This window comes from Elaeis guineensis, chromosome 1 (genome assembly GCF_000442705.2).
Source record: "Elaeis guineensis isolate ETL-2024a chromosome 1, EG11, whole genome shotgun sequence".
In the NCBI taxonomy this organism is placed as follows: Eukaryota; Viridiplantae; Streptophyta; class Magnoliopsida; order Arecales; family Arecaceae; genus Elaeis; species Elaeis guineensis.
The window spans coordinates 176,898,478-176,913,865 of NC_025993.2; the positions used below are offsets into that span (position 1 = coordinate 176,898,478).

The 15,388-nt window shown below is 32.7% G+C and overlaps 1 protein-coding gene across 1 annotated transcript; it reads right to left on the bottom strand.

Moving 5' to 3' along the window:
- Nucleotides 1–7,164: 7,164 nt before the first annotated feature.
- LOC140857456 (uncharacterized) lies at nucleotides 7,165–10,288 on the bottom strand. Its single transcript, XM_073256328.1, has 7 exons — nucleotides 9,883–10,288; nucleotides 9,583–9,654; nucleotides 8,364–8,925; nucleotides 7,982–8,284; nucleotides 7,802–7,889; nucleotides 7,487–7,719; nucleotides 7,165–7,387 (listed from the first exon to the last, which is right to left on the bottom strand). The coding sequence occupies exons 1-7, from the start codon at nucleotides 10,286–10,288 to the stop codon at nucleotides 7,165–7,167; spliced, it is 1,887 nt and encodes a 628-aa protein (XP_073112429.1).
- Nucleotides 10,289–15,388: the final 5,100 nt, after the last annotated feature.

Here is a 15,388-nt window from a genome sequence, read left to right on the forward strand (position 1 = left end):
TGTCGTCATGCTCCATCTGCTCGCTTTGGGAGGCATACTCTATCAACCAACTCCTCCAAGACATCCATCTTTCATCTCTTTGATCGCCATCATTCTTCTCGTTGCAGCCACCACTGGAGGACTCGGCATCGTCATCGTCATCGAACTCGAAAGTCGTCGACGGAGTGATCAGAATGGAATCGGCCTCGGAGTCGCCGCTGAACTCGGAGGTGGCCGGAGAGGACTCGTCCTCCATGTTTCCGATCGAGAGGAATCCAGGAGAAGGCCGGGCCTCAATTTTCCGCAGGGTGGTATGTAGTTTTATGGGTAACATGGCACGTGAGAGTTCATGAGAATGATTAGAGAACTCACGTGATATCCGGGTGAGGTTCGTGTGGCGTAGCGTGGAAAACGTGCGAGGAATATCGGAGGAACTGCCGCGTTTCGGTTGACCGGAACTTTTTGCATAAAAGAAAAACCAAAAATATTTGAGGCCCAACGTCGTTTAAACAATTTCTGATTTTTTTTTTAATGTGGTAAAAAATATAAAGAATCCAGACTGACCCTAAAATCCACCATTCGTCGGGAATCAAATTCAATTATCGAATAATTTTGGAAATAAAAAATTATAACCATCATCTGAAAAAAAAAATCATAAAAATGAAATCAATTTTTTTACTTCAAAATTTGATATATAACTAATTAATTAAAGATATCAATCCTAATTTTTATAATATTAATAAATTTTATAATTTAATAATATAATATTATTTTTATAATATTTTTATATATAATTAAAATTTTATCATTAGATGGAACAGAAGATGAACAAGACTATCTCATGTAATTTTTGAGCTTATACTAAATACAAAGAGTATTAAGGATATTAACTACTAAATATTTTTGATTTAGCGGAAGATTCAATAAAATGAAAATTACAAATAAAATTGAATAATTTTTAGTAGTTTAAATCAAAATTATTTCCAGTTGGTTTCGGTTAAAATTATTATTTTTAATTTTAGGATGAATAAAACATTTAGATTGCCATCCCATCGCACTTGTGCTGCGAACCTAGACCGTCTCCACGTGCCACATGGCACGAAGGATTTTTCTATTTTGCTTTTTCTCTCCTTGTACCATGAAAGATCTGGGGGGTACGGTTGACGGTCCTTTTTAGCCGGTTCCAGTCACAGCCAGCTAAGTCACGCTTCTCTTTATCGTTTTTCTGAAAAAAAAAAACGCTCTCATGGTTCATGAGCTTCTAGAAAGATTAGAAATTTTCTGCAACCTACGGTGCTTAGGACCCATTCGGTCGAAAATAATATGGTATAAAAGAATAAATTTTAATCATATTTGATATTAAAAAAAATAATAATAATAAATTAATAAATTTTATATTTATTTTTTTAAAAAAATAAAATAAATATCATGGAGAGTTGGTAATTAAATTTTTGAATGGTGGTAATTCATACTTGATAAAAATATTCTCAATAAAATTGCGTATGTAATTATTGAATTTATTTTGATATCTTTCTAATTTATTCAATAAAATTTTTTTATAAAAAAATAAAGATAGAAATGGAGATGACAATGCTATTTTACTATTAAAAAATTATTTTATATTGAAGAATAATTTATAAATTTGATCATATTTCTATACAGATTTATTTTCAATTAGATCAAACGTAGTATTTTTTTTTCAATATTATTTTTCAAAAAAAGATTTCGCCAATCAAATATAATAAAAATTATTTTTTTTATAATTATTTTTTTAAATAAATAATTTTTATAAATTATCGGATTATCTCGTAATATGATATATCCAACCAAATGAATCCTAAAATTTTTTTTTAAATCATTCAATAAGTAAGTAGATGGTTGTACCGTGGGAATAAGATTGATGCTGTGATTCTCCTAGGGATTATTAAACAAATTAATGCAATATTGATTGCAGCATCAAGTTGCATTAGATACGCAGCAGGTGTTGGACATAGTTAGTTTCAAGTCTCTAAACTATTGCAAGAATTCTATCCAAACTGAATTCTATTTTGTAGTTATTCTTCTTTTTTCTTTTATTGTCACTATCACAACAATACTATTAGAAATTCCTCCCAACAAGTCAAACAAAATTTTAGAAGAGCGTAACAAAATATTTATTGCACTGGGGAAACAACCTTTAGACGTGTTAGTGAATTCTTTCAAAGAGATATTTGCTGCGCGGAAAGTGCACCCCCAGGGTCAAAATGACTTGGCTCAAGTAAGACGTTAAAAGAAGGGGATTGCCTAAGGTGTGTGCATCACACACCTATTAAGAGTCAAGTTGGCCTTTAATTGGGAGCTGGATGCAGTTTGGGCCCAACAAGAATGAGATTGGTTGGGTTAAAGAAAGATGGCTTGGTGTTCATAATAAATTGCCTTCTTTTTGTAGTCAAACGTGTTCTCCTATGATGAGGGGAAGAATGGATGACCAGAATACGAGGCTTGACAAAGATGAGTTTCGAACATGGAAGCTCTTTGAACTCGACGGGCACTTGAGGAAGAATTTTTACTTCAGCCAGGTGATGTAATCCAATCTAATTTGCTTTGAATTCTCTTGGCTGAATAGCGTATGGGATGGGTCGTCAGAGGCCATGTCAACTATTCCGTCTCATTAGTTTTGTATTGGTATTTGGTGTGCTCATCTTTTACTCTGGTTTGTATCCCAGTTAAGATCTTCTCTTATCTGGTTGTGCGCACATACAAAAAGAAGAAGAATAAGTGCAACCATAGAGCCATAATCCACTTTATTTGAACATCCACCCTTTTTTCTTGTTTTTTCCGTGCTAAAAGAATGTAGGGTTAGTTTTTTCCTCCCTCACATATTGCAAGTAGAATGATGGTAGGAATATAAAACAATCCGAAAGACAATAGTATCAGCTATATAAGCAGATCTTGCAAGTTGAAACCTAACAAATATGATTTAACATACTATAGTAAAAAGCAATAGTATCTAACTCTTTGAATCTTAAATTCATGCTCGGGCCTGACGGACATAAAACAACACCTCACATAAAATATTAGAGCTGGGTTTATTAAATTTTAACAAAATTGTATCATCAAAAGAGCAAAACTGCTTATGCCACTATCATAGTCATCATGACCTACAAATATTTTGGGAGTTGCTACAGTACTTCTTAATTATGTTTTGATGAAAAAGGTAGGAACATCATAATCACCTGTTAGGCGGGGATAATTAAAAAATTTTAATTTTAGCAAGTCACTAAACTAGCTTATTTTATTCTTATTAAAATGATTAATTTTATTATTTTTTTTTTGAAAACCAATCGATTTTCCCCATCTCTATTGTGCTATCCTTTTCTCTTGTTGGCCACCTCTCCGCACTGCCCTCCTCCCTTTGCTCATCTTCCCTCCCTCATACTCATATTCATCACACCACTCCCCCCCCTCACCCACTCTCTCTTCGTGCCTTCTACCTCCCCTCGCATTATCCACCTCTCCGTGTTGGCCCCCTCCCCTACCATCCCCTCTCCTATACACTAACACTACAAGAAATTTAGTTTTTTGTGACAAGCAATGTTGTCACTGAAATTTAGAATATTGTCACTGATGAATTTCTCTGACAACAAACTATTGTCACTAGCCGGTCGCAATTGCTTCATCGCTAAAACCATTTATGACAACTTAAATTTCTTGTCACTGAATCATTTTTTTTGTGACAATAGAGCTTGTCACTTAATGTACTTCTTGCTGTCACCAATACAATGAAATGGACATGCCTTGAAGGGTCTTGTGATAATAGTAAATCTATTTAGAGACGAGTTCTCTTATTGCAGAAAAGTCTTACAGAGATAAGAGTTTCACTTGTCACTGAAAATAAAATTTGTGACAACTTAACTTGTCACAGAAACAAATCATTCTTGTCACAATGCAATAATGTAAATTGGTTTTGGGACAATAATGACTCTGTTTAGTGATAAAGTTTCTTGTCACTGAAATAGCTTAAAGTGACAAGAACTTTTGTTGTCATGGAAAATCTCATATGTGACAACTTGTTATTGTCACTAAAATTTAATGTACCATTCTTTTATGACAATTTATGACTACAGAAATTTATCTCATTCACAAGCAAACTAAGAATCCAAATACATCTTTCTCAATGTTTGCATTTCAGTAGATATCCAAAATAAAAATCACAAGATAGTACCAGTAGTTCATAAGCACTCCATATGCTATTTAATTGATCAAAACCAACAGTACATGATCCAAGACATCCAAAGAATTTTCAATTTCACTGTTTGGAATTCGACAGAACATCCAAAATTAATTAAAAAAAAATACTGACTAGTACCTATAGTTCATAAGCACCCTACATTCTACTTAACTGATCAAAATTAACAGCCTATGACATCCATATTTTCAAATTGAAGCTAGTTAATGTACTCCCATAATGCCAACAGAAGTAGCTGCCCATATTATTCCTGCATATAAACAAGGTTTGGATTAGTAAATGATTGGCTAGAATAAAGTTTTGAGTAATTAAAGTCTAGCAACCTCTAGATAAGCAACAGATTATCCACTAAAAATTTTTTAAAAAAAATAAGGCAACCTTTTTTGCATATAATTTGTAAATTTATACCTCATATTGAAAAGTTGAGACAACAAGAAAGGTTTTCAATCCATGTTTTCAATGGATTACACAAGAAACGAGTTCAGGCATGTTAGCAATTAAACTTCTAAAATAAAAAATAAAAAAAAAAGAATTGACTATATATTAAGAATCTCAATTCAAAGTTGCTCTTCCTAGAATTATAAAAAATTATGGATCTCACACTCTTAGAATGCAGCACTGTACCTAAGTATACTATAGCTGATTGGTTGTTGTTTATATTCCTCTCTTATAGATCATTGAAAACAAGAAAAAAAATATCATATTTAACTTTTTTACTTTCTTAAAAGTAAAAAATTCTTATTTGATCAAGGTTCATGCATTGAGGAAGATGAAGCTCTTGATTGAGAGAAAGTTTCAAAAAAGACAGCAAAGCGAGCTTGGATCATAGCATTAACTTTTTCATTAACTTGTTCCTCCATTTGAGCTTGAATCTCAGCTCTAACCTCATCTTGCAATTGAGCTCAAACGTCTTCTCTAATGCTATCCACCAACGATTCCTTAGCTTGTTCGACAGCTCTTTGTACTTCTTCTTGCACATTTTCATTATACCTAACTCTCTTAGATGGTGCCTTCTTTCCAGCACCTTTGCCACGAAAATAATCAGACTTTTGGCCAAGTACTTGTAGTAATATGTCATCGCGAGTCATTTAGGATTCATTCTCTTGTGTTTGACGTTGAACAACCTCCTCAAGTTGTTTCTGCAATAAATTATCAAAGATTAGATGCCAAAATAATGCATAATGAATTTTAAGAACAATAAGAAAAAATTTTTAACTAACATGGATCTCCTTGGATTTAGGATCAGACCATACTAATTCTCCTTTTTTATTTTTTTTAGTGTGCTGAATCAACCAAACCTGATCTGGTGGTGCTTTTTCACCTGTTTCTGGGTCCCTCTGAAATGAATCACAAAAAAATAAGTGTTTTATTTAGAAGTTCCTAAAACTATGTTAAATTTTTAATTTAGTCTAAAAATTTACAGTTGATTCTTCAACTTCAGCATAAGATCGGGTGCCACATATATGCTTAGTAACTAGCTTTGCCCTATTTGCTGCATTTTGCTTGCTTACTTTCTACAAACAATTGATACATGCAACTAACATCATCTATAAATCCAAAATGATGATGTATATATTTTAAATATAAATTAAACTTTAATTTATAAAAACCTGAAAAGCATCAAAGCTGAAGTATGCCATCATATATTTCCAATCTTCTGGAGTAACATCTTCTGGAATATTAGCCAACCTCTCCTCATCAGTTCTAAATTTCTTATATAAATCATGCAAATGATTTCTCCAACCTCTATAAAGTCGTTGCATGGTGGCCAAGATAAAAGCACATAAACGATATTCATTCCTATCATCTTCCATCTTAAACTTCTCCTAGAAGACACAAACAATGTAAATTATATGTTAATATATATAAATAGAAGTAAACAAGATACTAAAATCAATCATAAATATTTAATTTACCTTTACTTGCAGCCACATTCGCTCATCTACTCTATTTGCCACATCTGATCAATTTTTTGCAGTTAATGGAGCTTGTGTCCTGACAACATAACCATAAAAATTGACAATATCTCTAGCATTTTCTCCTACTGCTCTCAGTATATCATGAGGGATGCTAACTTTCAATGGTCTATTCTTTATTCTCATATCAACCTTAATATATTGTAACGCCCACGCACATTCTTACTTGAAACAGTTGCTATAGAAAATAAATTACAATTAGTATAACTAAGTTTAAGTAGAATAAATTAAAAGTTTCAGCTATAAATAAAATATTATTATACCAGCATTACTACAATGACTAGAAATTCTTGGTTGAGTTTGAAGTTGCTATCCATGGGATTGACTTTACTGCAATTCAAGCATCTGGTCTTGGTGTTCATTTGTCTGCTGGTTTTATTGGTCCCAAAGTTGTGCCTCTTCTTGTGATTGATTTCGTCGCAGCCTTTCTCGACAAGATGATGTAACTTCATTTGTTTGAAATCTTATATCAATAACAGGGCATTATCCTCGTCCATCAATTCGTGCACCTCTTCCTCTACATCTAACCATTTCCTAATAAAAACAATAAGCAAGCTTTTTAGTAAAAGTTCAACTAATTATCAGCAACATCTACTAAATGCACACAAAAATATGAATATGCCATCAGAAGATATAAAAATAACATGAACACAATAAAATGATTTAAATTAAAATACTTGTTGGTCATCACATAATGTTTCTTCTTCCAACATGACAAAAAATAAAATTTTAATTACAAATAGGCTAATCATCAGGGCTATATTCATCAGAACTGTATTCATCATGGTTGTTTTGATCATTATCTGTTTCGCTTTTAGCTTCTTCTTCTATCTTATCATCATTAATAAAATCATCTAATGTCAGATTCTCTCTATTTGTGTTATTGTTGGGTGAAAAGCTTTGTGGTTGAACATTATCTTGATGTAGCACTCCTATCAACTCATCATTGTTCATGACTTGGCCATATTGAAAATTTTGTTTTTATTTCTCTTGTTGGTAGACATCATCTTCAATCAAACTATCATCATCATCATCATCATCTGCATCATTATCTACAGATGGCACATCATAAGCATCACGTGGATAAGTTTTTACCACAACAAGCCAATTGCTATCAACTAAATCTTCTACATAGAACACTTGTTCAGCTTGAGAAGCCAACACAAAAGGCTCATTGGTGTTCAAAGATCCATGGATATTTACGCTTATATATCCATAGTTGTCAACCCTATATTCTCATCCCAATCGGCCAACATCCCACCCGTGACATTTGAAAAGAACTACTTTTTTATTTTTCACATACAACAATTCAAAAATATCTTTCAACACTTCATAGTATTCTTTATCAGCAGATGTATCATCTCCTTTTACAAGCACTCCACTATTCTGACTTTTTCGTCCAATTACACGATCTCTTGCATGAAATCTGAATCTATTGACAATGTAAGTTCCATATCTATGAACTATTTTGAACAGTCCAACAGCCAAGCTTAGAAGATCTTCACTTGCTTTACCTTTAGCTTTAAGCTTTGAAACCTATTTAAGATTAATAAATTAAGCCATTATTAGCATAAATAAAAGTAACTTAAAGTATTTACCTATCTTATATGATACCTACACGTTCATAAAACCAATCTGAAAATTCCTTATGATGTCTAGCCAGGATATTTCTTGAGCTCGCCTCTTCCAATTCTTTTTTATGCTCCCTATGAATGACATAATTAATCAATAATAAAAATGATTGAAATAGAAACAAAGTTCTTTGAAGATTTTTATAATAACAAGATTTTGTTCTTACTCAATATATGGCCAAACTTCCTCACAGTTTCGAAGAACATATGCTTGAGCTTGTGTAAACTCCTGAACATTAAGCTCATAAGACTTAAAAGCTCCTTTTGCACAGTCATCTTTTACAAAGATTGATAGTCCTTGGTATGAAGTAGCTCTATCATCATTTCGTAGGACTCGATTAAATTTTGTTTCAACACTATTCAAATACCTAGAACAGAATGTAAGGCATTCATTTGCAAGATAACCTCTTGCAATTGACCCCTCTGGACGAGCTTTGTTTCGGACATAAGACTTTAATGTTCGCAAATATCTAGATTCAAAAGATATTAACTAAGTCAAAAATAATACAAAAAGAAATTACATTTAAGTTTCAAAAAGTTAAGAATTACCTTTCAACTGGATACATCCATCTATATTGGACCGGTCCACCAATTTTAGCCTCGCTTGCCAAGTGAATTGGTAAATGAATCATAATTTCAAAGAAAGCTGGTGGGAATATTGTTTCAAGTTTACACAGAGTCATAACAATGTCATCCTCCAACTGTTTTAGATCTTGAACTTTTAACGACTTTGAGCATATGTTTCTAAAGAAATTACTTAGCTCAATCAATGGCTCATAAACAGACTTAGGCAATAATCCCCGAATGGCAACTGAAATTATTTGCTGCAAAAGGATATGATGGTCATGGCACTTTAAGCCAGAAATCTTCTTCTCATTTATATTCACACATCTGGATATGTTAGAAGAGAATCCATCAGGGACCCTTAGATTAGATAAGAAATTGCAAAAGGCTATCTTCTCTTGTGGGGATAATGTATAAGTTGCAACTGGCATCTTCAATTTATCATTTTCAATATAAGGATGAAGATTATGCCTAATGTTCATATCTACAAGATCAAAATGGCCCTTCAATGTATCTTTTGTCTTTTCTTTTATATCCAGCACAGTTCCTAAAATATTAGAAGAAACGTTTCTCGCAATATGCATCACATCAAGATTATTGCGCAATTTCAGATCCTTTCAATAAGGCAATTGAAAGAATATACTCTTCTTCCTTCAATTGTAAACATCGTTAAAATCATCACGCTTATGCTTTTGACCCTTCCCAAAAATAACTGTTTTTAACTTACGCAGTTGATCCAACACATCATCACCAGTTAGTACCTTAGGTGCATCTCTATATTCACATTTTCCATCAAAAGATCTTTTATTACGTCATCATGAATGATTTTTGGGTAAGAACCGACGATGCCCCATATAACAAATCTTACTTCGTATTGAAAGAGAGCAAGTGTCTTTGTAGCAACAAGGACAAGCTAGTTTTCCTTTAGTCATCCATCCAGATAAATTACCATATGCGAAAAAATCATTAATAGTCCAAAGGACAGCAGCATGTAAGTTGAAATTTTATCGTGTATGAGCATCATATGTCTCTACTCCTACATCCCATAACTCCTTCAACTCTTCAATTAAAGGCCGTAGATACACATCAATGTCATTTTCGGGGCACTTAGGACCTAGAATAAGAAGTGTCATCATAAAATAAGGATCTTTCATACACTGCCATGGAGGTAAATTATATGGAATCAACACAACTGGCCATATACTATGAGGGGTAGACATATTTCCAAATGGTTGGAAGCCATCACTTGCAAGACCAAGCCTAACACTCCGAGGATCTGCAGAAAAAGACTTGTACTTATCATCAAAGAATTTTCAAGCGAATGAGTCAACTAGATGTCTTAATATGCCATCATTTATCCTTTTCTCCTCATGCCATCTCATGTCCTTTGCAGTGATTTTAGACATATACAACCTCTGGAGTCTTGGTTTCAGAAAAAAATAATGTAAAATCTTGTGAGAGATATTGCACGTTCTGCCTTGATATTTTCAGCGGGATAAGTTACATACAGGGCATACGATTGCATTGGCATGCTCTCTCCAATATATAACACAATCATTCAAGCATGCATCTATTTTTATATGTTCAAGTCTCAAATCCTGAATAAGCTTCTTAGCTTCATAAAATGAGTTTGGAACTAAGGCACCATTTGGAAGAACTTCCTTAAAAACCTTCAGCAACTTATCCATTGATGTATCACTCCAATTATTTGAACATTTTAAATGGAGTAACTTCACAGCAAAGGATAATTTGGAGATCTTGTCACATCCAGGATACAAATTTTTATCGGCATCTTTAAGCAACCTGTAAAAGGCTACTGCTTCTGGATTTGGTTCTTGGGGTTCATATCCTTCATTCACATTATCTCTTTCAACATCAGTATTTATGAAAGCACATGCATCATGAACCATTCCAATTAAGTAATCATAATCTGTATTTTTTTTCTCATCTAAATTGTCTCTACTATTAGCATTACATTCCTCTAAATTTTTCTCAATTATCTCACCATGATAAACCCAATGTTTATAACTTTTCACAATTCTATTTCAGATCAAGTGAGCCCTCACTTCATGTCGGCCCTTAAAGACTGTATTTCTACACTTAGTACAAGGACATCATATTCTATCACTAACAGTTGGCTGACCAAAAGCAAAGTTAAGAAACGAATGGACTCCATTTATATATTCCATACTTACTATGTCATTAAGTTTCATCCAGTTCTTATCTGACATTATGTCCTGCACATTATAATAGATAATAAAATAATATCAACTATAATAAAATGAGTTGTTATGGTAAAACTACAATCAGCAGGTAGCGTAAGAATTAAAAAAAAAATTGAACATAGAAAATTGAGGTTCGTAAGATGCTTATTTTAACAACAAATATATAATTTAAAGTCCTATATACAGTAGTTCACATTCATATCATCAATAGAACATAGCTTCATAAATTGAATCGAAAAGTCTCAAAAAAAATTATTCTGGCCCCATATGAGAGTTCAGAAAGGTGAAAATTAGCTTACTGCAAGTCTCACATGGTCATTCTTATCATGGTCATGAATATTCAGCAATCCAATTTGATGTTCTTAGATCTTTCACTATACATTGGATTATTGTCTCTTCATAGTGTGGGTTGATTGTCACAAAACTATTTCTATCTTATGAGATTTGTACTTGATTGCATGTATATTGGGATATCCGATATCCTACTTCTAGAAGATGATTTTGGGTTTTATACATCATGTGTCATCTTAGATTATCCTTTTAGAGATCAGAAGGTACAAATTGCCACATAACTAAATTACATGTCACTAATGAATTGAACATGTGACTATGTGAGTGATAAAACTCGACTGCCATTGTCGTTAACCACACATGATCACTTGGTAATTCTCCCTGATCAGTCTTGAGTTTAGTGGTTCAGTGGAGTTGCTACTGGTTAAAATTTGTGATAGACTTTCAGTAGCATATGATATCTTTTCACCTATATCCAGGTTCCGGTAAAATTACTATCAATTAACTTGCCAGAAGCATGGAAGGCCTGACAAGGAGTATTATTGGAGATGGCAGCCCAATGCTTGCTCCCTTCTCAGGTTCAAACAACAGCCATTCTAACATACATCAGCTCTTATGTTCCTAAAAGAAAACCATGACAACAGCTAGCTAATGAAATCAGATGATTTCATCCTTTTCCTCAAGTGTTTGACATCATTTGTTTGAGTCATGAAAGAATATTTAGTCCAAATATAATATTACAAACTGTGGGCAGTCTCATTTTGCCTGTGACATCATCTTTTGATTCTTTTACCGGTTGTTTGTAGCAATATATTTGGTGTGATATTCATTACCTTTAGTTTTGCTGAACCATTTACTTGACTATATATTACCAACAGAACAGAAATCCATCTTCTACCAAAAAAAAAAACTTCTACTAAAAAAAAAGAACTCCATAACTTGAATCTAGAAGCCAAAAAAAATTATTTTGATCCTACATGAGAGTTCAAAAAGGTAGAACTTAGCTACTACAAGTCTCACATGGTGGATTTATAATATCTTCATTTCATCAACAGAACAAAGCTCCATGTAGATACATTATTTTGGTCTTAAACGTGAGTTCAGACAGGTGGAACTTAGCCTACAGGAAATCTTGCACTGTGGATTTGGTATCATATTCATATTATCATGAGAACACAACTCCATAAACTGATAGTTAGGAGCCAAAAAAAAAGTGAAGCTTGGAAGTCTGACACTATGGATTTAGCATCATATTCGTATTATCATTTGAATAGAACTCCATAAATTGAAAATAAAGAAACCAAAGAAAAATCCTTTCAATCAAAAATCCCCAAACCCTACAAAATATCATGCTTCTACCCAGATTAGCTCTCCAAAACCTCAAGCTCACATCGCTGCAACTCACATAAAATTCCATATCATCAGAACCTCAAAACCCCTCTAATATCCTTAGATGCTCCTCTTCTCCATAGATCTCCAAAAAAAGATAACGAAATGAAAAGAAAAAGATGCAAAAACCAAAGGAAAATGATCAATCTATGAGGAAAAAGGGCATACCTTTGATTTTTTCTATCCGTCCTCTGTTTCATCTATTTTTTTGATGTTTTCTCTGGATTTTCCTCTATTTTTTATGAGGCTTAATCAGGTGGGGAGGCTTGGAGCGGCCAAATGGGGAAGATGAGGGGTTTTGGGCCTCTTTCCTATGAAACCAAGAACAACGCGCGAAGATTGATTTCTCAGCCGCAGTTAAAGAAATTTTTCATATTCTCGAGAGTCTCAAAAAGAAAATAATTTTGGTGTGCATATATAACTGTTTAGATGGTGTAAATATATTTTTTATCAATTTTAAAACATATAAGAGTTATAGTTTGTTGGTTAATTTGATGATTAGATTATTAATAGGTTTCAGGTTCAAATCCTCATATCCATTTATTATATTTATTTTTTTAATAAAAATTTATACATACATATATCCATTTTCTTTGATACTTGAAGAAATACGAGTGATACATTTTTTTTTTTATGAATCTTGATAAGATTCCTAACATTAGAAAAAACTCATTTTAGAGGAAACTTTAGAATAGAAATGGCAATTAGGCCATGTCAAGTCAGATACAAATTGGGATGGATAGGTATTAGATCAAATATTTATTACTCTAAATTCGATCTATTGATTAATTATTAAATAGATCAAAATTTCATACTTGAACCCAATCTGTTTAATAAATAGATAAGCCAATCTGATCCATATAATTCATTTATTAAATAAGTCAAGTCATTAAACGGATTAAATAGGTTAAGTAGGTTGAGTTAAATATATCAAAAGTATGTTAAACAGATAACATGGAACATAAAAAATGAAGGAAGATAATATGTTAAATAGGTCAAGTTAAATAGCTATTACGTATATGTGGCCAAAATATAACTTGCCTCATTTGAAGGAAGATAACATAGAACATAACAAATAACAAATGCAAGCAAAATAGGGAATATAGTTTCAGAAGTATTTAATTGATTAATTAGTATAGTATTTAAGAATAATATGTATACAAGGGAACTTGTGTTCAAGCCTTCTCATCTCATCTCATCCAATAGGGTAGGGCAAGCACATCATATACATCAAGGTAGTACAAATGGCAAAAATCAATGAGATACTTATGATGGTATTTTTATCATAGCTCTTATGAAAATATGACAAACACAGAATACCACAAACATTAAGATTTTCCAAATATAAAAATAGAATGCACTTCAAACTCCATTCATATTTTCAACAACCAAGAGCTTAACTAGGATCTAAACCCCAACACTTTAACACGAATGTTCAAATCTATTTTTTTAATCAGACTGAAATAGTTGAGAGTAATAAGAGAAATTAAATATTCAACAAGCAATTCATAAAATTTTAAGATAGAATAGACTGAACCTACCCATGGTACAATAGAACTTATAACATTGATCTAAAGGAATTTAAAATGCACTGGGAGCAAAATGATAACGTAGGATCAATGGAATTGCCATATAGAGTCCTGTTTAAATAAACTAGAAAATAAATTAGGAACTAAAATCTCACCATGGTAGCATAGGGGAGAGAGATCGAGTAATAGAGAATGGGCATATCTATACAAAAAGACTTTTGGTATTGGAGCCGGGGTTTTGAGTTCTAACTTTTAATATAGTATGACGGCCTCCTCCAAATCCAATCCAATGTGCACTAGAATATTTTCTTCAATGGAGTTATCAATTGGAAGGGTATCCGTTATGAGTTCTCTCACATCACTACTAATAGGTGTGGGGGTTTCTGGGATTGAGTACTTGTGAAGAAGTGGTAAACATGAAGGAGATGAAACGTTTCATTTCTTCTTCTTCTTCTTCTTCCTCTTCTTTTTTTTTTTTTTTTTTTTAGAGGGCAAAAAAAGGGCTTCCAATCAGGGGTTTGGTGTTTAATATTTTTTTGTTTCAGTGACGAGTAAATATTGTCATTGAATTTTTTTTCTGTGACAAAAAAATATTTTCTGTGACAAGTAATATTGTCACCGATGCCTTTTAGTGACAGAATTTTAATTGTTGTCACGAATAATATTTTATTTTTCTAACTAATATTTTAGTTTTTTGCACTTTTATTTAGTGACAAGTTCTAGTGACAAGAAAAAAAATTTTATCATCAATAATTAATAATCTATGACAAGGATATTTGTTTGTCACTAAAATAAATCAATTGATGCTAATCAGTGACGAGCATGATTTCTTGTCATAGAATATTTATTTTCAGTGACAAGAATTTTCTTTGCCACAAAACACTTGCCACTATAGATAAGATTTCTTGTAGTGCATAACTCCATTGTGCTGCCTCCTCCTCTTGCTCACCACCTCTTCTTATATCGTCCACCTCCCCACATTCTTTTGCCGCTCCCCTCCCTCATACACTAATTCCATCCCATTGCCTCCTTTCCTTGCTGCCCCCTCCCGTCCACAATCTCTCTTCTAATCAGAGATGGAGAAACATTTACCATACCAGACATTATCTTCCATATTATATTATCTCGGATGTTGAAAAAATTATGTGCACTAGTTCTGATTGTGACTGATTATGGGCAACAATCAGTATAGAATCTTGAACATTCTTTTTTAATTGAATATTCAATTTTTTTAAATAAAAATGATGCTTCTATCCTTTCGCAGCACCATAGCAAAATCCAAATGTTTTAGCTCTATTTTGAACTTGACTTCTTTTCATATATAATTATAGGTTAACTTGGCATAGGTAATGCATATGATTATATGTTGGATTTGGCTCTTAGATTTGATTTAGGCTAGTATGTGAATTCATGAAGCAAACAAGTCATAACCCCGGGAGCTTCTTGGTTGCCGCTCACATTACCTTTTATAAAAGAAAATATGATACCTTTACAAAAAAAAAGAAAAAAGAAAAAAGAAAAGAAAATATGATACATCAAAAACTTTGCCTGATCCAATATGATTGGTGAACAAGGC

Bases quoted from the DNA above. Each gene is read 5' to 3' on its own strand.
- LOC140857456 (XM_073256328.1), bottom strand. From the start codon at position 10,288: ATGGTTCATGATGCATGTGCTTTCATAAATACTGATGTTGAAAGAGAT. The intron at 9,655-9,882 runs GTAACTTATCCC...CTTTTTCTGCAG, and splicing joins TGCAATCGTATGCCCTGTAT to ATCCTCGGAGTGTTAGGCTT. The intron at 8,926-9,582 runs GTATATGGCCAG...CTAATATTTTAG, and splicing joins AAATATGTCTACCCCTCATA to GAACTGTGCTGGATATAAAA.